The 21,679-nt window shown below is 37.1% G+C and overlaps 1 protein-coding gene, 1 long non-coding RNA gene and 1 other non-coding gene across 5 annotated transcripts; all 3 read right to left on the bottom strand.

Moving 5' to 3' along the window:
- Positions 1 to 446: 446 nt before the first annotated feature.
- LOC103979011 (uncharacterized) lies at positions 447 to 17,101 on the bottom strand. Of its 2 annotated transcripts, none has more exons than XM_009395002.3 (16): positions 16,953 to 17,101; positions 15,320 to 15,705; positions 14,894 to 15,119; positions 14,548 to 14,799; positions 14,336 to 14,451; positions 14,017 to 14,112; positions 13,842 to 13,929; positions 13,184 to 13,413; positions 12,345 to 12,529; positions 11,982 to 12,181; positions 8,270 to 8,602; positions 7,997 to 8,098; positions 4,169 to 4,466; positions 2,420 to 2,568; positions 2,054 to 2,338; positions 447 to 883 (listed from the first exon to the last, which is right to left on the bottom strand). In XM_009395002.3, the coding sequence occupies exons 2-16, from the start codon at positions 15,619 to 15,621 to the stop codon at positions 692 to 694; spliced, it is 3,054 nt and encodes a 1,017-aa protein (XP_009393277.2). In that variant the 5' UTR covers positions 15,622 to 15,705; positions 16,953 to 17,101; the 3' UTR covers positions 447 to 691. The 2 variants fall into 2 exon arrangements, with proteins under 2 accessions (XP_009393277.2, XP_018679141.2); XM_018823596.2 differs by lacking the exon at positions 16,953 to 17,101 and adding an exon at positions 16,716 to 16,897.
- A 748-nt stretch (positions 17,102 to 17,849) lies between these two features.
- On the bottom strand, positions 17,850 to 21,443 carry LOC135608129 (uncharacterized). Of its 2 annotated transcripts, none has more exons than XR_010485428.1 (5): positions 21,310 to 21,443; positions 21,100 to 21,165; positions 19,440 to 19,490; positions 18,481 to 18,554; positions 17,850 to 18,392 (listed from the first exon to the last, which is right to left on the bottom strand). It is a non-coding gene; the product is annotated as an uncharacterized LOC135608129 (long non-coding RNA). The 2 variants fall into 2 exon arrangements; XR_010485427.1 differs by having other exon boundaries at positions 17,855 to 18,383.
- An 87-nt stretch (positions 21,444 to 21,530) lies between these two features.
- On the bottom strand, positions 21,531 to 21,603 carry TRNAK-UUU (transfer RNA lysine (anticodon UUU)). Its single transcript has one exon. It is a non-coding gene; the product is annotated as a tRNA-Lys (tRNA).
- Between the last annotated feature and the right edge of the window lie 76 nt (positions 21,604 to 21,679).

Raw genomic sequence — 21,679 nt, 5'->3', positions numbered from 1 at the left:
CTGCCTAAGTTTTTAGACTGTTAAAACAAAGTTACCAAAATTCAAAAGCACATTGAACATTACCTAAATCAATCGGCCTACACACCCCACATTAATTAATTACTACACTTTCTGAGGCAGAAGCTAAGGTGTTATTTCACGATAAATAGTCAACATGCCGCTTTTATCACGTCATTTGTGTTCGTCTTCCTGCTCATCCTCGGTGGAAATGCTACTAACGATGCAGTAGTAGACCACCCTGTGCGCAGCGTTACAAACCGTACAACATTATGGCCATGACTCAAAATCGAGAGCTCATCCTCTTGACACAACTGGACATGGGATTCTGGGCAATCCAACCAAGACCTTTCAGCCGTTTGTAATACTCGATTTTAAGCTAAGCTACTTGGATTTGCCCCTGTTTTGCCAAGCTAGCCTGCACTAGGCCATCATAAAGATCTGAGGCATTAAACCAAAAAGCATTTGCCCCAAAAAATAAAGGGCATCGAAACTTGATATTACCGCTATTCCCTTCTAAATTGCCAGTATTCCCATGACTGTTTAAAACTATCGAGAGAAATCAGCCATCTGATTTCCTATATGACAAGTCAATCAACCTTGTTGCTGCCAGTGGTGGTCAATGAACATGGTTGATATTTCCCCTTTTTTTTTACAACTATGATACAAACCCAGATAAAATATGACAAGGGAATCAACCATTTGCATCAGCAGTAGAGTTCGGTGTCCGTTGGATGACAAAATGGTCGATAATGCGCACAGAGTTAACTGGGTCTGTGCCGGTAGCTGCCGTCCATTTGCTGGGGAACATTCTGAGATGGCTCAACTGCAGTGGCTCTTTCGGTTCGGTGTCCCACTTGGAATCCAGCTTCCAGTCCTTCGGAACCTAATTGACAAAAACACAAGCTGCAGTTAAACTGAGAACCGTATGAAGCATCCATAAATGTGTAATCAAGTCATGGTATAAACAGAAAAAAGTAATTATCTTTAAAAGAACCTATACAAGGTAATGCTTCAATCTCTGTGCAATGCGATCAGATCTTTACCATTTGCAGCTAATGTCTCATCAGAAATAAATTCGATCATTTGAATTCCTTGATCCAATACTAGGAATCAAGATATGTCCCATTCACTTACAATGCAGGAGTAAATGCATGTCAATAGGAGTCCTGACATAAGAACCTGGAGATTTTAGATGTCTTCCTATAAGTTTTGAAGTATAAGATATAAAACTGTTGGGTCATAATGCAGTGAGGATGTCAGGATGGAATGCAGAAATTTGAAAATCAAGATCCCAAGAACTAATACATCATCACAAGCAAGTTCCAATATTTTCCGAATTTAGCTGATGATTCAGTATTGATGTTTAGCCGTAATCTATAGTATGTTGTGTTATAATGCAGAGAGGAAATCAGGATGTAATACAGAAAAATTGACAATCCAGATCCCAAGAAAATAACCAATGCAACATAACAAGCAACTTCAAATTCTTTTCTGAATTGAAAGAATTTGAGGATGGCATTGGCAGATGTGAATTTGTGGATAAAAAGAGAACCGGTGGGTTAGAGGAAAGAGACATCTGGCATTGGACATCTTCTGGTTCCAAAGAACCAGCAAGTAAATTTGCATCATCTACAGGAAATGGAATTTTAAAAAATAAATCAAACAAGGAATCTGATAACACCGAGCCCACAATGAACTTCAACAATAAATAATTGCTCAGGCAACCACAGTTGTCATTAATTATAATCTTATGATCACTAAACACTGCATATGTTTTACCAAGTATCAGAGAATGCCCATGCCTTATGAGTAACCTAGACTAAGCAAATAGATTAGATGTAGCAGAACATGGGACCATGACAAACGGGTACAAAGAGGCAGCTAGGAGAAAAACTAACAAAGGCAGTAACAAATTTCCAGGATGGAATATATGTTTCTTTAAATTATTATAATAAGGCTGGTATTGTTAAAAAATATATATTGGAATCAGCCCAAAACAACGTCGTTATTATGATAGATTGTGTAAAGTAAGCTGCAAGTGTAAAGCCATCACCTTATCAACTGCAAGAGTGAAGACTTCAAGATCACCAGTCGGAGTAATATGGAAGCGAGTAAATGCCTTATAGTTTGCAATGCGAAGGGAGGAAAAGGCTTCATCAAAGTGAATGTGGAACCAGTTGATGCAGATATATAAATAGCTGCCAAATACCAGAGATACAACGGGCGTAGAGAGGACCCAGAAATACAGAAATACTGAAGCATAGTAGATAATGGCACCACCACGTGGAAGGGTCTCAATCCCTTTCCTGCAGATTGTGCTTCTACTGACAGCCATAACCTGTGAGGGAAAATAATATTAATAGTAAAAGCAATGGAGTACATAAGACAAGTCCAACCAACACTACCAAACTTCAATCACCTCAGGAACGTCAAAAGCCGACATGAGGTACTTTATACAGGCAGGATAAAGTCCAAATGTCCATTGTTCAATACGGGCGCGTAGTCCAGTTGGATCTGGGAAATGCTCACTTTCCATGGATCGATACCATTCATAGAGAGTGTGATAGCCTAATATAAGCAAATATTGAACAATTGAAGAATGAAGTGAAACCAGTATATGAACAATATCACAAGATTAGTATTTATGGCTAAAAAATGCAGCTGCCTGCAAAAAGTTGTGAGCAAGAAACCTAATAATTTCTGTTTACATGGTACAATCATCTTAACTAGTTCACCTATAAATCACATTATAACTACTAAAATATGATAATCCACCTGAAAATAATAGTTATTTCTGAGTATCATTGAATTCTTAAACAACAATCTCTGCTTTTCAAAAACAACAATCCTTTTGAAATTAATAATATGATAATCTTTCTTTCTTTTTTTTACAGATTCGTCCATCCCTCTCAGTATCCTGTGCCAATGCACTATTGTGAGAGCTTAAACCATAAAGCATATAAACCTCATTGGCTTCCAATTTCCAAAATGGATAAATTTCTCATCTATCTCAAGATCCTCGTAAAACAGCACTATCATAAGATCCTAGTTGGAATCCAAGATAAGTTTCATAAGCCTTTTGGACTATCTGTCAGCAGATTTCAGAGTGAAGCCTTACGAGCAAAGTAAGCATCGCACTTTGATGAATACATTAAAATTTACCTTCAAATATCACTCCATAATTGTAATTTCAGCAATCACTTATGATTATGGAGAAGAATCAAAATGGCATCTATTAGTCACACTAAAAAGTCAACCAAGAAAAAGATTTGTTGCTCAAGCAAAGGCAAGCCTACATGTAAACTTCATGACCGAATAGAAGCCAAGCTTTTGCATTGCATGTCAAAAATTTGCAGGCCTAGTGTTAGCATGGCAATGGCCACCTGCCATGCCCATGCTCAACTTAGTTCTATGAATAGGCATCCTGCTTGACATGCAACAAGGTATATAATATGGCAACAGCTGCATAATGCAGCATGAACACTTGAGCTAGAGCACATTATTCAGTTGGCAGCAGTTCCATCTCAGAACAACTAGCCAAGAAAATACCACAAATTCAAGAAATTTGTTATCGTTAAGCCAACATAAACCAAGAACTTAATTCTCTACCTTCATCTTGTTATGGGTTAACCCTTATCATGTCTAGATGCCTGAAATTTAGCATTAAAAGATTTTACTAATAATTGATTGGAAGAATATACTCCTATGGTGCAAACCGAAGCTTGTCAAGTCACATATGATTAACAGACACCTTCTTCACACCAAAATTTTTGTGGTTTCACCATTTTCCAGACTACATTGTACTACAGAACATATGTTTGCTGCAGATCTTACAATGTTATAAATTTATAAGATCCAATGTATTATTGAAATCCAATGAAAATAGGTTATGAATCAAGATCTCATTATCCAGCTGGAGAGTGAATATATCGAAGGGGGGGAAAAATTGTTGAGTGCCTAAATATATTCAACCGATAAGACAAACAAGTAAAATGAAGTATTCAGACTCATTTTATTTTCCAATGTATCAAATGTATGATGTACTTAAACTATTTGACGATAAAATCAAAATCAAGAGACCACCTTGCTTAAGAGACAGATGCAGTGACATTATATTCAACATATGATTATAGTGGAGAAAATAATCACACAGCAAAAATTTACACACCTGCAGTCGCTAATAGACGATTGCGGACACATATATCAATAGCCAATTCCAAAAGCAACATCAAAATCAGGGCAGCAAACATATGAGCAGAAACATGAAGAACACCAATTACAGCCCGGCTCTTCCGTGATAGTTTTGTTGGCAAAAAGAAAAATGATGCCACTGTCAACAGGAGAGTACCCACCAGAGAAACATAAGAGTGTTCCAACATATACAAGAAGTTCCTCCACATTGTACTAAAGAAGTTGTTGAGACGTCCAGACAGTGAATCATCATGTAAGATGCGGAAAACATCACACTAAAATGTTTAATACAAAAAATGTCAATACTTTAAGATGTCATCTATCTTAAGATAAACTTAGCAAATGTTCCTAACCTGACAAAAGAATTACCATATAAGAAAAGTTTCAGCAGCTCGTGGACAGTAGAAGTACAAAAGCAATCATGTTTTCAAGTTTCCAACTTTTAGAAGATGTAATATGCAATGTACAATTGAAGTGACTGTTCAAGTATCAAAGTCATCAACTACAATAACTAAAAGACCAAGACAATGCATATATGCAGATTTCATTGTCTGAAGTGAATGAAAGGTTGAATTATACTGGAGAATAGGCAACACATCATATTTAACAGTTACAGTCAACGACTATGGTAACTGAGAATTATCAACAGGTGCATTTGTGAATTCTTCAGCAGATGCTACTGGAGAACACAGAAACAAGTAACAGAGAGAAAAGAAGATAGCTCCTATGAAAATGATCAATAAAGTGGATTTTGGTGTGTCAACAAAAAATCCCACATGTTTCTTAGTGTCAGCATAGGTAAACCTCTTTAGAGGATCTTTAAATTTCAAAAAAATTAGCAGTAACATATTACAATTTAGCACTTGTGGGCAAGGTTTGCAGTCTCGTGCTGACCGGTGGTGCGGGTCCAGGTCTGGACTGGTACATACCGATTAGCACCAGCATACCATATGTCGGTACGCTGGTATGTGTCGACAAACCCAAAAAATGGCTGGAAATTTCCCAAAAATATCTGAAAATGAAAAAAAAAAAAACCTAAATTAGAGGCTTTTAATTAGACCTAAATGCAAATTCGGTTCAATTTCAATAAGGAAATGTCCAAATAAGGGATAGTGGATTGTTTTTTTTTGGTGAAAGCAACTTTGCAGCATGTTCCGCATGGTTCTTGCGTTGATATTAAATCATCTACAAAGATACGAATTGACATGCTAGATTACGTGTTAAAACTTTAAGATTTAAACAAACCAAGTAATAAATGAAAGCAAATTGTATATAACTGCTTCAACCACCAAAACGAATGACGGGATTCCATAGTTGATGGATTGGGATCCTCGATCTTATGAATTTATACCACCAAAATCAAACTGCTACCATGACATACTGTAATGATAAACTGTATATCATTGGTGCATCAACGTGGCGATGGTTATTGCTTGATCGACCTGAATAATGTGTCCGAGGCTCCTGAGGCAAGTATGATTGTGACAAGTATTGGTTAGGAGGTTGGCAAATGTTGGTACTTCTGCTATTGCCATTTACCTACTGCTCCGTATCACAAAAACAATGAGCCTTGAAAAAGACTGACCAACTATCTTCGTTTTGTTGTTCGTCGTAAGATCCTCCAAAATATGACGGAGGTGAATATGATGAGTTTCACTATATGTCTACATCATAGAGACTTTGTCGCATCTGCTTGTAGTTGTGAGAGTGAGAGAGGGAGAGAGGAGGTTCAAATGGAGTTTTAAAGTGGCCCAAGAGTCAATTTGACTGTTGGACCAGGGGATCACATCCATTGATCCATAACGTTCCAATTTCGATCGTTTCACTCATTACGAAGACTGTATCGCCCAATGCGACCCGGCTGCTGTATACTGCCAAGGACAGGGTGATCCGCATCTCGATCAATTGTCGGACTGATATGTATCGCATGTACTATATCGTTTTGGGCGATACATCAATCCTTGCTTGTGAGAACATACACACATATATACATATGTGTGTGTGTGTGTAATTCCATGGTGCATGTCATACGTCACACAGTATAAAACTCAAATTGAGTGATGTATTTATAGATAATATTGAAATGATGGTGATTATCTTTATCGAGCACATTGGTTAGTACATTATGTATACTAGAATATATGGCAAGTATTGCTTTTCAGTTTGGTTTAATTTCTGTGGTTAATTGAGAACTAGAGGATCTGCAACCTAGCTTCAGTTTTATGCTTCTCAAACCAAGCTGAAAACCCATTGCAAAACAATTCGAAGCAAATTGAATCCAATACCCCAATTTAAGTCAGTTATTTAAATTTATTCAAAGACATAATAAGGAACCCCTCTCTGAACTTTAATTGTCAGATAATTTGGGGATCAAAGACATAATGATGAACAAATCTTATAATGAAATGATAATAAAGATAATGATGACAATGACAATTATGAGGAATGTTTCATCAAAAATTAACATCTTATCTTAAAGACAATGACCATGCTCTCTTATAAAGATGTGTTAGCCACAAGCCATCACATATTCAAATATAGAGATGTGTTAGCTATTGACAATCTTAGAAAAATACTTAGCTTCCACAAAAGTTGGATATCTATATCTAATAATGGCATAAAATGAATCTAATGGATAGTACTCAGCTTGGCATGTATAAATGATCTTTTACAGAAAGGAAGAGGTATATAAATAACCAGGAGTCTGCGCATATTATCAGAAAACCATGTGGAGCCTCCACATGGACCAGTCCCTTCTAAAAGGATGCAGAATCAGCTACCTCTATACCCTAATAGCTTCTAACGAGTAGTCAGGAAATCAGCCTTATAATATAATTGTTACACCAAATTTATGAGGTTGGTAAGATGTTAAAAGTTCAAACTTCACTGGTCAGTGACATTTCTTGTTAGAGAAAAATGCAATTTAAGCCATAAGACCATGGACCACCATTTCGCTCAGTAAGAAATGAGTGGTATGTACCTGTCCAGGCATGAACCGGTATGCAGACCGCCACTGTCCCATGTGGTCTGGTCCAACCCATTAAAAATTAATTAATTAATACTCTTTAGGGTTCACATTCACGAGCCCTCTTCTCCCATTTCGCCTCCTGTTGCTGCCCATCTCGTTGCCTGCCGACCACGGGCAAAGACACAAATAATATGCTATAGAAACTCGGGCTCGGTACGGTACGGTACCAGGTGGTACATCAGGGCGTACCGAATATTTTTTTTATTTTTTCCATACTGTAGCAGTGCTACAGTATAATATTGTAGCACTGTAGCAGTACCAGGCGGTCCGCGTACCAGTGACCTATCGGACCGGTACGTACCGCCTGGTACGGGCGGTACACTTCGGTACGGCAGACCTTGATAGAAAGGATCTTTCAGTCTTAAATCAAAAAGCAACTCATATGTATGCAATTTCAATTGTCCTAATAATAAAACCACTGAACCATTTCCATGTTCTGAAATTACCGGGTATAATCTGTTACATAGAATTATATCTTCAATTTAAAATATAACAATCCAAGAATGAAAATAAAATTCTAGGTTACTTCATCCATCTAGTATTTCTATCAATAACAAACTAATTAATGTGTTTCAACCTAGCAGAACAAGTTGTACAAATACATAAAAGCATGATTCGAAAATTTATCTTCAGAACATGAACCATAACAACAAAGAAAGCGCCAAGAATTCCAGTGTCTTTAATAAAATGTGAATGCACCAAAATGGAAGTTGTACAAAGTGCCAAAACAATTTTATAAAATCTGAAGCTAAGGAGCAGAATCATAGAACATTTTACCTGTGGAAACATAGAAAACACCAATATGAAGTATATGATACCACCAATGAAATCAAATTGCCAATTCTTTCTTCTGAACTTCAGAATATTGCCCAAAGCAATCTAAACAAACAATTCCAAAATGTATAAGATCAAGAAGATTTGGGAAGAAAAAAGGATGTGCAAAACAAAACTTAATCAGCCATGAATTAGATCAGACGATTAAAAACATGGAAAAAAGCAAAATATATGCTTAAATGTGGAAGAAAAGGACAGAAAAATACTATGGCTTACCCTACTAGAATCATCATAAGAAGGATACGTAGCGTTGCTTTTGAAAGAACTTCCATAAAAGCTATTAAAGTTTCGGAAAACATGTGTAGGGTGCAAAAAGGCTCCACCACAACCGTTTACAAGCAAATGTTCCACATAAACAGGCTTCTCTGATGGAACAAAAGAATGGCGCATATAATGGTGCAAATCCCCAGCAATGCGAAGCTTACATCTACCATGCAGGTAGTCCTTTATCAGATGAGAGACATTTTTCCCAGTGACATCATTCCAGTACCAATCAAGAAGCCAATTAGGCTCATGAGTTATTACAATGACACAGTCATTTTCTTGAACCTGAGAAGTTATCCAATTATCTTCAAGTTTGACATAATGAAATATTTCATCGAGCCATTCTGCAAACCAATAGATGCAACTAAAGCAGAAAAAAAAGGAGTAACAACCTTTTTAATAAATTTGACCAAGTAATTTACAAGCATCATGAGTATAATTAGAAATTGTTACAAATATAGGGAATACAATCACGAACGAAACAATCATTTGATACAAATTATGATTCTAAGCAAAGATCCAGAGTTATGAGCATGATTGTTGTGAAACTAAATGAATATCAGAATGACATGTGCAAAAAGAACTGAAAAATGACAATCCATCAGAATGGAAATAAAGATTGGATAACTTCCACTGCAATTTCACCATGTGCAATGTAACAGACATAAGAGGATGCTTCAGGAAAGAAATCAAATAAGTTTCGGTCTTCTACTTCGTCATTACAATGGTCTATATTGTCTCAGCTCCAGATATGAAATCTTCACTGAATTAAAATACTGCAAAAGCTTGAAAACAATGAAATTTATGTAGTAGTGCACCAACTCCCAAGTATCATATGTAAAAATCTAGACTCAAGTTCATTCTCAAAATATGTTCTGCTGCTTCTTCTATCATTTGGATTTGTAGTGGTTTGGCCCTTGCCAAAATAATATATTGTTTGTTCATTTACAAGTTCCAGCATGTAATATAGTGATAAAATGAGAACCAAAGACGAATAGGCATTTGTAACCATAAGTGGTAAATCTTATGATGGACTCTCAATCTAGTGATATCTTTTACAAAAAAGAATCTCCATAACCTGAACGAAGAAATAATAAATGGGTAGGACAATTTGCACTTTCCTAATATCAGCGTCATACTTCAATTTCAATATCACTTCCCAAAGTATTATTTCTGATTTGTCCTGATTGAGACCAAAAGACCTTGTGTTTATTTGAAGTTCCAACCATTACTAAGGTGGATGCATAGTGGAACTAGCAATACCAGAACATGAACCTGCAGCAACCAAGGTATAGGAAAATTGCAAATCTAGCTTAGGATTTTTAGAAAATCATGTGCATAACTAGATCTGAGGATAATTAGATCATCCAAGAATATGAACTGAAATTTGATGGAGTCTAGCACAATGAATATCAGAAAAATAGATGATCCAAATGACGAGGCCATGTGTCCCGTATTCATTGGAGAGCTGGAGAACCAAAACCTAATAGAAAGTCAAAGGTCACTTCGTTCTCAACGGTGCCTTTTGAGAACCACCAGAAAGAATAAAACCATACAGGATCTTCCTCAGAGTAGACAGTTCCTAATGGACCCTTGGCTGGAAAATTTGATCCAGGTCGGTTCAGTTCAGATTCTGTAGCTCGGATCGACAACCAAATTTGACCTCATCACCAAGCAACACTATAATGAAATATTTGAATTGGAAGTATCTAATATTTTCCATTATAGTCCACAAAATTACATGTTTAACCACCCCTCACTAATGCCTTCATAGCCCCATATGTTCCCAATAAGCATTTCAAAAAGATAATTATTCAATGCACAAAGTTCAACATCTCATATAATATCATAATGCATTTGTAGTTGCAACCAATTGAATTTTTATCATCAAACTTCATACTTGACACTCCATCTACATTGGCTCTCAAATATCAGAAGGGTCAATCAGCTACCAAATGCTTTATTAATAGTAATCAGACAGCCCATATCTCAATTTCCTCTATTTTAATTTGGCACTTTTTTGTCAAAAGGCCATAAATCATCAATTCAGCACATTACACTATAAGAAATCAAGAATTTTAATGACACCATGGTTTATATAACATGGGTATTCATAAGGAAGCTTATGATCAAAGATCCTCAACGAGATCAGTGACAAATTGAAGCCATTAAACAAAAGAGGAGAAAGTAACAAGGAAGATATAGCACAGAAGGCTTCTAGGGAGAGAACTTAAAAGTATAGCTAGTATAGAGATTGCCAAATCTAGAACCTGCAGTTTCTCTATTTGTCGTGAAGAATCCATAAGATAATACGTCCTGTATAAATATGATTGCTGCTTAAATTTGCTGCAGTAACAAAATGCAAGAAATGGAGGTCCTATACAACTAACAAGAAAGAATGAGAGAAAAAAACATTTTAGTATCAATGGGACTTTGACTGTCAACAGCAAAGTCCCAGGATCAATTCACCTCACTATAAATTACCTATCTTACCCAAATTTTGAGTCTTCTAAATATTTTAAAGGTGCTAGGGACCATAGCTGGTAAGAAACCTTGACTGTTAAAAGCAAAATCCTGGGATCAAATCCTGTGACCACCATTTACTATGTGTATTAGAGGTGTTCAAACCTGTCCGAACCGAACAGTTAAGGGTCAAACCGAACAAAACCATTTTTTCGGTTCGGTTCAGTTAAAGTAAGGTAGTCTGAACCGAAACTAATTCGGATATACCTAACCGAACAGATTCAAAACCGGTTAATCTGGTTCAGTTAACTGATTCACGATTTGTAATTTCAAGTAATTAAAAAAAAAATCAAATGAACCAATTCTATTTAATTGAATCGAACCGGAAACTTGGTCCAATTGCATGACACAACAAGATTTGTGAAATTGAGCCCACATCATATGTGAAATTGGACCTTTTGGCCAGTTTGAATCAGCTAAGGGCTTTGGATAATAAACTCAACCGGATTGATATCTTTCAAATTAAAATTGGTTTGGTTTGGTTTGAACCGATTAACCAAACCAAAGAAGGGTACCTTGAACTACAACCATTTATAGCCTTCAAAACCGAACCATTAGTGAATTGATTCGGATTGAACCAGTTTTGAATCAATTCGGTTCGATTTTTCGATTTGATTTGAACACCCCTAGTGTGTATAAGAGAAAGGTAAGAAAACGAAGAATGAAGAAACACCCATCCTACTAGCTATATAGAGCACAACTCGACTTCCATTAGAGACACACATGATCCAATCCATCATACATATAAACACATCTCATGTCTCGTTGAGTTAGGTCAGTAAACACTCATAAGAAAAAACCAATTACAAATGCCAAGGGATTTACTGGCAATATATCCAGACTGTTGTTGTTTAGGACTCATAAATCATTAACAAAAAATAATAATGAAATTCATGATATGAATCCTCAAAGTTGGAAAACAGAATTAGACTAACTTACAGTATACTTGACGAACCAATCATATCAAACATAGGGCACCAAAGTGTAATCTAGACTAAGGACTCAATCAAGACCTAACCTTGACCAATCCTTGGCTTCCATGTATTTATCAACAAACAAATACTGTTATTCCAGTATTTGCAAAGACAGCAATAAAGGTATCCACAGAGACAAAAATTCACAGCAAAGGAGATCAGGATACCTTTTGCCGACATATTTCTGCAAAAAATTTGAACTGGTAGACATCAATGTCACCATGAAGAGCCTGGTCAAGACCAAACACCCACCAACCTTTGGGAAGCTTCAAAGCAAAATAACTCTTCTTCTGAGGCAGAAACCACCCACCCAACCAGCTCTTGTGGCACACATATCTCATAAAAGTGTGAAGCCCATCAAACCAATCTGTACAAGAAATAAGTTTAGTCTACTGTGCATCGATAACAATCAAGTCTTTTAAATAGAATCTCTTAGACGACAAGACTATAAATCAAACCAAATCAACATGATTAAAAAGTATTGTTTGGAATAATCTCAAGTAGCATCTACATAGCAAATGACTACCAACCATGGTTGCCAGGAATTATAAAACATTGAGGCCCATCATATTGCTTCATTTCTGACACACCATACGGAAGCTCTGGTTTGCTTACTGCTATATGTTCAGCTTTGTACCAGGATGGAGGCTGGAGAGCATCTTCAAAAGGACAGAATAAGCGTCTCTCATATGTATATGCAGAAGGATTTGGATACCTGTGCAAGATTTTCATGTTCTTGAATGCTACAACTTTTAACTATAATTTTGTAGAAACAAAAACCCTCTATCAGCCATACTAAAACTGGATGAAAATTTAGAGGAAAACCATCTTCGAATTAAAATATTGCAACAGCAAGTAACATGATGGCACAAGTTCAAATAACACACCAACTAATATGCCCCTTGAAATACTAAATTTACATGAATAAGATTCACTGAACATGCTTGATAAATGAGTTTGAACAAAGCATGACCTTGGAATATATAATTAGGAATCCAGCAAGGATTTTAAAATTCAAGAATCATCACCAAATCAGACATACGGAGAATTGCTTGATCAGCAGACTGAAATCTAGTGATAGACTACTAACAGGATCCTTTTAGTTGGAAGCTGAAGCCAAAAGTGCAGAAACTGGCGTGGCAAAGAAAGACCAATGGGAGGGAACAATCTTTTGAGACCAAAATTCTTTCAAGAATTGAATAGTAATGTTAATTAAAATAAAAGAAACTTATAAGCATAAAAGTCCTACCGAGTGACTATATTGAATATTCCTTTTTTGGTCATGGTATCATGGTTGTTTTCAAACAGATAAAAACTCTTATCACATTAGTTTCATTTAATCTCAATGAGGTAATGAATATAATCTTACGCAAGATCCCCTCCAATAAGAAGCAAATCACCACGTTGAAGAGAACGGGTAGAGTCACCAAGGCTCAAATGTAGTGAACGTTGGGCCAATAGTCGAGCCACTGTATATGTCGAGTTCCCACCATCACCAGTGTCTGCAACAAAATCAAACCACAAATCGTCTCTTTCTGACAAATGGTCATAGAAAAGATCACCATTCTTGGCTTCATCTGGAACCTTGCTCATAGCAGCCTGATTTAAGTACATCAATTAAAAATTTAATAAACTTGAACCACACTAAATAAATGAGATAGATCAGAAGTTAACTGTGACACAGAAATAAAAAAAACAACCTAGCAAAGAGAATTAACAGCAGAAGACACTTCAAAAGAATTGAAAAGGGTAAAAAGGTGAGAATTTCATTATATTTGTGATTTTTAATCAATTACAATCTTTATATACAAGTGGAAATCGGTCAATATATAAAATCTAAAAAATTAAACCGGCACTTAATAGACAATTTAAAAAATAAACAGGATAACTTCAAAAATAGAACTCTAGCTCCAACTTCGAAATCATTAGTAAAGCCCAAGATGGGTACAACCAAATCAGGTAGTGTTAATCCCAGAGAGTATGTAAACCTTAAAAAAGAAAAAGAAAAGAATTGATAACAGTTTTACCTGCATCATACGCATATCAAACCGACCCAGAAACAAAGTTACTGACACCATGAGATCAAATACCGTTTTGAATAAATCAGTTGATGTCCTGTAAAATGTTACCATAAACCGTCAGAACCATTGTCAAATTCCAATCTTTGCTGTAAATCATAGTTTACAATAGCTAATAACCTACCCTGAGTACCATGGAACCATATCCAAGAAATCAGGCTTCATTTGCTTTTTCAACTTCTCGTATTCTGATATTGATGAAGGATGTGTGAGAGCCCATCTATGAGATTTAAGATGATGAATTAGAAGGGCCATAAAGGAATGTGAATTTCAACATAGAGATGGGACCATCCAACATTTGATGCCATTGTAACATCTAAACAATTAAAATACAAGCCTTCTATGAAAATACTCCTACATAACACTCAAATATAAGCTCACAGTGTCTCAAGCTTGATTAGACACTTTCCACAATGGATTTAAAACTTAAAACAATTGCATACCCAGTTGACCGTTCCACCACATAATTAGCCATGTAAAGTCCCATAAATGTCGCCCACAATGAGAATAAAGGGGATATTTCATCGGAAAGACCAGGACATGATCCACTGCATGTTAGCTGAAAAATGAAGAACAAAATTATTTAAAACACGGGCCAAACAACTGTGAAGATTAAAGCTCGATGAATAATCCAATGTGGATGACAATATGTCACCTCCCCATAAAGGACCCATTTAGAAAAAAGAGGATAGTCGCTTGCAGATCCAACTGGAGCAAACCAAGATGAACAAATCTGGTCTTTAAACTCATTCATTCTGAGAAACTTTGATATCCAAGTGTTTGTTTCTTGCTTCTTCCAAAACGAAAAGGACAACCAACTTGAAGTCCTTCTATCAAAGTGGTTTTCTCTTACAACAGCTAGGTTTCCACAATGACTATAGAATACACAGCAAGCTATACTAATGACCTGCACTATAGCAGGAGAGGCAATTTGTTATACAGGGAAAATTCTTAATAGAGGATTTGTTGATTTATATATGGGAACCAGCTAAAGTGCTTACTGTACAATTCTGGATGATGGCTAGGATTTCTGGCCGTTTCCCTGCTACACGAGAAACAAGACCCACATACCAAAGGCCAAGAAATATGATATGAAACACAATAAGAAAAAAGACTGAAGAGATATAAATTGTCAAAAATAGAGAAAGATTCATCCGCAAATCCACTCCCATCGACTGAAAACTCGGGAGATGATATAAGGCTGCTACAAAGATCCATGCAATATACCTACAACAAAATAAATTTGCAATTACTCCATAAAACTTCCATCCGCTATGGCAGCATGTCTGATGGTTCATTTTAAATAAGTAAGATTTGTTGATACTATTTATCTCTTCGTTCTTTATTTTGCCTAAACAAAGACCAACGAGGACGACACAAATAAAAGAATAATACAATTACTTGCAGCTATATAGAGAGAGGCATACCAGCGACTAAAGTTTGAATAGCTTGGTTTAATAGTTTTCCTGACAAAAGGAGATGAGAAAAAATAGAAAAAACCAATCAAGCAGAAGTACATGGACCACCATTTGAAATTCTTGTCCAACTTCTGAATAAGGGTATGCATGTTGTCAGAAGATATAAAGAACAGGCATCCAACCATAACTGCCGTCATTGCATGCCTTGAATGTTCATGTGGATAAGGATAGGTGTGAGTTAAGATTGTCCTAACCCTCTCCATTCTGAGGGTATCAAACAAAGGACCAATAGACTGCTTATTTTTGCCCATTAATCAATTCTTGACATCTTGCAATGGTCTTCTTGTTGTTGCGGAGAGAAGAACTATACCAGAGGACCACTTTTGAAATTGTACCTAAGGATAACATAGTAAATGGATCATTGATTAAGATATCATAACAAGCAGCAAGAGTAAAATTACCAAGCTTACACAGAAGAAACATTTTTAACAAAAAAAATAAAATTTTAAGTATCCTCAGTAAACTGCAAAATAAAACAAATGCATTTATTTTGGACCACTGATTCCAAGGACTCCATAGAATAACACAACAGAAAAAAATATATATATATTGATAAGTAGGATGTCCCCGCTCCCCATCCTCCTCCCTCTCTCAACAAGTGACATTTGAGTATGTAGACCATGTCAAGTATGCGATGCCTCAAACATTAAAATACTATCTAAAACTGAATGCAACTAGAACAATGGAACCATCACGGTAGCATTTTAGTAAGAATCATGTTAATCATGTTTTTTTTGAAAAAGATATAAGATACAGGCTAGAAACTTAACAATCAGTAGCCAACGACCAATAGCAAGCAAGCAAGACCTTCTAGCAAACTAAACCCTTTTGTGAGTTCAATTGGTTTCGGTTTCAAGTCCAAATAACACAGGTTCCAGAATCTACATGGCTTAGTAAGCATGTCTTAATTAATATAACGTGAGAGGTATTATTTATGCTCTAATGATAACATGTGCTGCACGGATTGCCCTAGTTACATGCCCCAGATGTCCTTGACAGTTTTACCTATTTACAATTCCAAGAAAAAGCTGAAACTAGTCCACTAGTTTCTTTCTTACAGTTAAGCTTTATCCACGAGATAGAACTAGCGCATCCATCAGTCTTACAAGAACTTAACCCCCATCACAAAGGTAGAAAAAAGAGAGGCTGACAGATACGTCAGAACGCTGCCAAAATAAAAGAACTAATGTTTCTAGGTCAACTACTCATGAGAAGAGACTAAATTCTTGCAATAGAAGCACAAATTCATAGACTCCCAGGAGAAAATAAATCAAACCAACGTTAAATACAGCAAAAGGTGTTCCGAAACCAAAAAAGAAACAAGAAAAGAGGCAATTAACAAAACCTAGGAGATTATTTCGACAGAAAGCCTCTTATAGACTAAGCTTGGAACACCGTCCAGCTCAAGATTGGGACGAAGCACATTCCCAGAACTCATTTTACATTCAAGAACCAGAAAAGAAAAAGAAAGAAGAAAAAAATAATCTGTCGTCCACCCACACCAAACCCCAAAATCCAGGAGACTTCAGGTGAAGTAAAGATGCGATTGAGCATAAATACGATCGGAGAAAGATAATTATACCTGAGAGCGAACGAAAGGTGGGGCTTGGAAGGCGAGAACGTGGAACGAAAAGAAGAGGAGAAGGCGATGGCAAATGAGATGTTCTCCAATAAAACACCACTGTTGCGAATGGGGGAACTCCAAATCCAAATTCCATTCCTCAAGCTAACGTGGTGGAAACCCCAAAATGCCCTTCAAATAAGAAAATGAACCAGAAAAGTAGAAAATCAAACGAAGTCACCCGCATCTGCACTCGCCCAGATCGGTCCTCCCTCGGTGGGCCCAACGGACATGAGCAATCTTCCGCCAGGAGATATATCCTGGTAACGGAGCGGGTATAGCGTTCGTAGTACTTACTATTTCTTCCTTTTTCTTTTCTTCGTTACGTGGATTGGTTTGCTGAGGAGATTGATATATGCACCCAACGTGTTGGTTGTAATCGGTTCTTGTCTACACTGTCGTGCTCTGCTGATGCGGTCAGCGGGGTTCGATTAAGCGTGTCCCGGCGTATAAATATCGAATCGAACAAGTGGAACACATTAGTGAATATGAAGTATGTTGTGAATAACATTTATACTTAATATTACTTTTTACACCTACATGTTGACCAAACCGATCGCACTTGCTTAAACGTGACCCGATGTTAATTTGTGCAGTTTGATAGAGGAAGGATTGGATTAGAATTCAGTGCTTGCAATGAGGAAGGAGGACACACGTAGACTTTGGCACGATCTGCGGTTCATATTACGGCGGCACGTTTCTTAAAGCAGGAGGCCTCCTGCGTGCATCACGCGTTAGGTACCGCAATGTGGGGGGCACCGTCTTCGTTGCCATTACACCGGTGGGTTCTGTGGCGCTGCGTGAACAGAGAGTCCTCCAACCACAAATCGCGACGTGGGCAAGGTTTCTACTTGCGTAAGGAACTATGTAAGCGTCCGGCTAGGGAAAAGAAGACAATAGCGAGTACGTGGACGTGTCCAATTTGGGGGCATGAGGATATCGTTTCGGTGATGCTTCTCATATGTTGCCATGATCTCCCATCTCAGCCGTCCGCTCATGCGGGCCCCACATGAACCTGATGACGCTTTGACTTAACCCATTGTCAACAGCATGGCTTTCTGAAAACTTGATGTGATCAACGGCTGCCACGTCAGGTTAGATTCAGTTTTCTTTTTCTTGTTCTTTTAATCACGCAATAAATCTTCCCATATCCTGAGGCCATTTCTATATCACAACCCTCGAGGGAGAAGAACTTTGATGCACTTCATACTACAAGCATAGTTTAGAAGAAGAATATACATATACACATACAATAATTGCACAAAAAAAAATCTGGCACATCAGCTATTGGGCAGACTAAATGCCTAAAAGCCTGTTCTAAATCAGGAAGCAGAGAATGAACAGTTCAATTCAAAATTACTCGGTCTGCAACTGTTTGTAGGGTCAAGTGATCTTCCCATTCTCCAAAAAGAAAAGATTTAAGGTTAGTAACAATGATGAACTTTTGGATTGCAAATTAAAGAGGAAGACACGATTAAGAAGCCAAAACCTTTTCATTATTTTCAGGTACTTCTTGGACTCCATGGGAACACAGCCTTCATAATGTTTCTTCAAATGTTTAAGCTGAGAAGATAAAAATCAAGTTTTGTGAAGCATATTATTGATTTGATATAATAGAAGAATAAATGGACTTATCATCTCCGAGCTGTTTATGTCATGACTCCAATTACTAAAGGAAACAACTACCAGTACTCTGAAAATGACTTTCCCACAAAAGGAGTGACAACCACCAGCCTGAAGCCCAGATTGGTTAATGCAGTGTATAAACATCAATGATAAGAAGAAGCTAGGCTATCCTCAATATGTAATTGTCATGTCATGCCTCTTTCGATGTCGATTCTTCTGTTTCTCTGTAAATGCCTCTCTCTATCCCCTCCACCTCCTCCCTGTTGCCACCTTCTCACCATGTCGCCATTGCCTCCTCCACCTCTCATCCTACCCACTATATGCTGCCATCTCCTCCGCTTCCCTCTACTCTCCTCTTGCCTCTCTTTTACTCTTTCAATTCTTCCACCCCAGACAAAATTGTACTAGTTGGTACCGAAGTGTATCAACACATTGCACTAAAGAATTGTTGTTGTTTAGGCGACTGAGCTAGTTAGTAATTGTAGCAGCATTCCTGATTTATTTTTTGTTAATTTTCAGGTAAATATGCTTAAACAGGTAGTGTTGTAGTAGGAGGTTCAGGCATGTTCTAGTACAAAACAGCAAACTAGTAAGGAGCTTCCGAAAACTATATTTCCATGCTAAGAATTCACATCCCCTTTGTCACACCTATATCTGGTATTCCCACAGTGATGCAAAATGAAAGTAGAGAACAGACAAAAGCTAACCAATTAAGAAGCTTCTGTTCAACATTTTATGTTTTCAGATGAAGATTGTCTAAAAAGATACAAGGAGAAAAGGCAAACAGAGAAGACAAGAATACTTTACAACTGCCTTACTCACATGCTTATGATAATCAGGATTGTGGAAAAGCTGATCTGCTAATGCTCGAAACTGTTCAATAAAAAAAACTGATATAAAAAATAGAGAAGTTGATCATCGAACATCATCATAATTAAACAGAATCATAATGACATGAACTTGGCAATTTTCATCTCCTTCTACTTGTAATTCAGCTAAACCATACATGGATAGTCTGATGACAAGATCCTTGATCAATGATGTTATAGTGCATAAAATAAAACATGGCAATATTCAAGATTCACAAGTAAGAAAGACAAGGCAGTCATACTAATATACTAGACATAGTGCTAAACATTTTCTTGTTTGAGCATTTAACATTGGTACAACTTCCCATAAAAGATGGAGTTATGCATCATGAAATTCAATAGATCTTTCATTAGATTCCATTGTCATGACTCTTCTTAATCTAATAATTTTATCTTAAGACTTCATCAGTGGGCATCACGAGTTAGATGCATGCATGTACCAAGAAGAAAGGAAGAAACAATTGGTTTTTCCGTTTGGTATGTGAATATTAGTTAAATTAAGTACCAACTTCTAAACAAACAAGAAGAAGAACCAACAATGCCCAGGATGATAGAAGGCTATAAATTGAGGATGAGATCTCAAACAATAAGGGGCACTTTCTTTATCTCAGCCTAAAATCAGCAGGTGTCCGGATATATTTTGTCAGGAAAACAGACATTCGGAAGTTTTCTGGCATGCAGTTGATAATTCCAATATAAGGAGAGAGCAGAGGGAAGAAAAATAGAGGTAAAAGAGTAGAGGGAAGAGAAGTAAACATGAAAACTAGACTACAGCAATATTGAAGGCCTGTGGTTAAGAAAGTACACCCTTCATTTTCACACCACATAACACTGATGTAGCAACCCATGACTAATCATTTCTATAGTTGATCAACACTTTCCTACTCAAATTAGGACTCCTAGACCACCTCATAAGATACCTTTCAGTTTTATTCAGATTCCAACATAATCAACAAAAGAGTCCCCACTGACTTCTAAAAGCAGACTATCAAGATTGTTGGACAAATTAAAGATCCATGTAACCCAAATAACTGAGACATTATAGTTTGTTGTCATCATTGTTGTTGTTGAGAGGGTAGAGTTAGCTTTTGCTTCTGTAACTCATGGATCATAACTAGACTAGGATCAATTGGATTCACTAAATAATCTAATAAAATTTATAATAAATCCACAATATAAGTCTACTGTACCTATAAGACCATATTGATCTTCTTGTAGTGCCATCAAAAACTCACCAACAAAGATCACTTGGCAAAGAAAGTCTATACATAAGCACAGGGAGTAGGCATTTGTGCTAAAGAAATCTAAGCACATATTATATATTTATAATATATATTGTATAAATCAGGATCGACACTCAGAAGTTAGAACTACTTAAAGGTTCTTTTCATGGAAAACAAATGGGAGACCGTATATACAAATATGTGCCATAAAACAACATTAGACATGAAGCATGAAATTTCCCTTTAGCTTCAATCTTCACAACAGAATTTGCAGAATGATTTAGATACCATAATATATAATATACGAGTCACATAAGCAGAAAAACATCACAAACCTTAGCAATCAATACATACATCAAAGGATTAGAGAAAATAGAGGGGGGAACATACCCTCTTATATATTGATGGTGAATCCAAGTCCTAAAACCTAGGGACCAGATCGTATCAATTTTGCTGCTGCATGAACACGAGAGAGTTAATCGAAAAGAAAGCGCAACAATCTGGGAGGAAAATAAAACAACGAATTCGACGGACCAAATTGCAGACGGGGATCCGCCGACGGGTATCGGTAAACAGAAAGAAGGAGAAGGAAAAGCTCACCGTATTTGAGGACCGCAACTGCGACCTTGATCTGAGAGGCGTTCTCTTCCACGAGAGGAGGGCGACGTCGTGGGAAAGCGACGAGGGAGGTGCTTAACCTTCGACCGTGAAGCCGTACCCTCTCCGCCGTCCGATGGGCGCGCGACTTCCTGATTATGTACGCGATTCTATGCACGAGCTAGCCACGTGTATTCAACGTAAAAATAAATTAATATTATAAACGCCGTCTGTGGGAATCGAACCCACGACCACGTGGTTAAAAGCCACGCGCTCTACCGGCTGAGCTAAGACGGCTTTGCGATTCTTTGCTTAACCTTCAATTGTGAAGCCGTACCCTCTCCGCCGTCCGATGGGCGCGCGACTTCCTGAT

The sequence above is a fragment of the Musa acuminata genome, chromosome BXJ2-3, assembly GCF_036884655.1.
Source record: "Musa acuminata AAA Group cultivar baxijiao chromosome BXJ2-3, Cavendish_Baxijiao_AAA, whole genome shotgun sequence".
Lineage (NCBI taxonomy): Eukaryota > Viridiplantae > Streptophyta > Magnoliopsida > Zingiberales > Musaceae > Musa > Musa acuminata.
This window is presented reverse-complemented; position numbering and strand designations above follow the sequence as displayed.